We start from the raw sequence: 2,693 nt of genomic DNA, 5'->3' as shown, positions 1-2,693 counted from the left end.
CTGGAGCAAACTAATTACCCAGGCAACAAAGAGCCTTTCGAAATGCTGCATGACGTACTGTATGTGTGTGTGTGTGTGTGTGTGTGTGTGTGTGTGTGTGTGTGTGTGTGTGTGTGTGTGTGTGTGTGTGTGTGTGTGTGTGTGTGTGTTGTTATGGAGCCGTACTGTCCGCTGGCCGCGGCCGCTCGATACATCCCAGAGCCTGGGTGACATTTAACCCAGCAGAGCTCTCCTCCTCCACCTAACCCCTCAACTCACAGTGACCTTGGCTGGCAGACTGAAATAGAAGACGGATAGAAATGTATGCCCCCCCCAACATCACCACCTCCCACCCTGGTCCTCCCGAAACACACACACACACACATACACATACAAACACACATACATAATACACAGACAAACACACATACATACACACACATACATAATACACACACGATACAAACGCGCACACACACACACACATACACATACACAAACACACACACATAATACACACAAATACATAATACACACACACACATTCATAATACACACGTATTATGAACACACATACATAATACACAGACAAACACACATACATACACACACATACATAATGCACACACGATACACACACTCACACACACGCGCGCACACACACACACACACACACACACACACACACACACACACACACACACACACACACACACACATTACAAAAACACAGACAAACACACATACAAACACAGACATACCTAATAAACACACATTACACACACACACATAATACACACGCATTACACACACACACACACACACACACACAAACAGACACACAAGTCACACACGTTGCCCGAGCCCCACCCTGAATGAATATAACCTCTCTGTGATCTCCCATTACCCCCTAATGGTTTGAAACGGCCACTCTCCCAGCGGGGCGCTGGGCCCACTGGAGCGGGGGGGGGGTGAAAGGTCAGGTTGACCGTTTACGAGACATGTTGTAAGATCATATGGACCGCCAGCGACCAGCCGAGAGAGACGCGGAGTGGCGCGACATGAGGTCAGCCCTTCTCAAACCCCCGTGAACCTGCCCGGGCACGGCGTCGGGGTCGATGAGAAAAACAGGGAGATGAGTCGTATTCCCTCCGTCTCCCTGCTCCCCCCCTCTCAGGCTCCAGCCAGCCGTCCAGAGACATCAACAGCCCCCCAGACGTCTTCCCGACCGACTGGGCTAAACGTTTGGAAACAAAAACAGAACTAAGAAATTATTGGGAATTGGCACGGGAAAAACATGACTATAAAAACAGCGACTCCTCGCTGGGCAATTTGTAAAGCCAAGAAATGTGTCTTTTCACTCGATACCGCTCTATATATACTCTTTGCGGTCGATTTAATCTGCAGTTAGGGTAGCGTTTCATTATGTCAGCCAATGTGTCAATGTTAACTTCGGCTATCCGCTTTTCTGGCGCTAGAATTACCCCAGTGAGGCTGGCTCTCATTTGAACCCTGTAATTGCAGACCCAAACCTGGACATGCTACCATTCATACATCCCCACCATAGCGTCGACAGCTATCAAGGACCAACACAGCACTCTGCAATTTAGCATAATTCAGCTCAGTTTGACATATGATTCAGTTTTTACTTGAATTACTTATAGCCAACGTGCTGAAATAAATTTTTGCTGCGGCAATGTTCAGTTTTAATCTAATGTTGGATTCCAAAAACCTGTTTACTTTGCCACTAAAACGGACTGAGCAAAGTGGATGCAATCTAGTAAATTGCTCGGTGGCTACACTCCTATTTGACGATTCATGGGGACGGGTGACAGACATATAAAAGCAGGAGATCTGGATATGTCAGGGTCCAATATAATAAAACTATTAATAAAAAAATTAAATCCAAAAAACAAACCATCAAAACACTCAATCCAATATGAAACAAAGATGAAGGTGATTAAACAATAAAATTGCGCCGGCACAATTATATGATCAGCAGTTTGTGTCCGTGTCGTCTACACTCAGGAGGGCAACCTGTCAGTGATGCATCATGGGTAGGCTAATAATCACAGCGCGAAAAACAGTGCCGAATTACCTTTGTGTTGGTAGACAAAACTTTAGTCATGTTGTGTTGTAACTGCGTGTTGTCACTCGTTTTGAACAAGCGAATCTCCTGAACACACTGGAAGTCGTTGGCGAGTGCTTCCCCTCACATGAACATGAGCGACGGAGCCAGGGAGCGCAACAACCAATGTTTGTACTCTCAGCAGAGGGGCAAGAACACAACAGCACACAGACACGTCCTATATTCTTATCTTGGGCGATTCCCAACATTCAAGTCAGTTATTTAAAGCGGTTCATTAACAGCCTCCAAATCCAGAGCTTCTTTCAGAATCTAGTTCTCGTTCTCGGGTTTCATTTCGGCGGATTCAGATTCGGAATCCGTTTGGATCACCGGCCGACGGCCGCGATACGATCCCACGCTTGTTGTGCTGTACCTTCCGCCCATAGTGCGCTGTCAACACACGGGGCTGCCCGGGCCTTTCAGAGAGCCCCATATATAGCCTCGGCGATGGGGTGTACGTGGCTGTCGGAGGAGGAGGCCCCATTATCAGCCCCCTGACAGCCCGGCTCTGTGTTGGACCATAATGAGAACCTCCCTGCACCTGTCTCTCTCCCCTGGCCTCCCCTGCACCCGGGCACCCAGGTCA

General features: G+C 47.9%; 1 protein-coding gene across 1 annotated transcript in view; it reads right to left on the bottom strand.

Moving 5' to 3' along the window:
- The window catches only part of sema6bb (sema domain, transmembrane domain (TM), and cytoplasmic domain, (semaphorin) 6Bb), a gene marked incomplete at both ends in the record, with an annotated part of 39,422 nt that extends 36,931 nt beyond the window's left edge, over positions 1-2,491 (bottom strand). The window contains 1 exon segment of the mRNA XM_079740069.1: positions 2,481-2,491. Within this exon segment, the coding sequence (XP_079596195.1) occupies positions 2,481-2,491 (11 nt within the window).
- Between the last annotated feature and the right edge of the window lie 202 nt (positions 2,492-2,693).

The sequence above is a fragment of the Pollachius pollachius genome (assembly GCF_949987615.1).
Source record: "Pollachius pollachius genome assembly, chromosome: 7".
Taxonomy (NCBI): Eukaryota; Metazoa; Chordata; class Actinopteri; order Gadiformes; family Gadidae; genus Pollachius; species Pollachius pollachius.
This window is presented reverse-complemented; position numbering and strand designations above follow the sequence as displayed.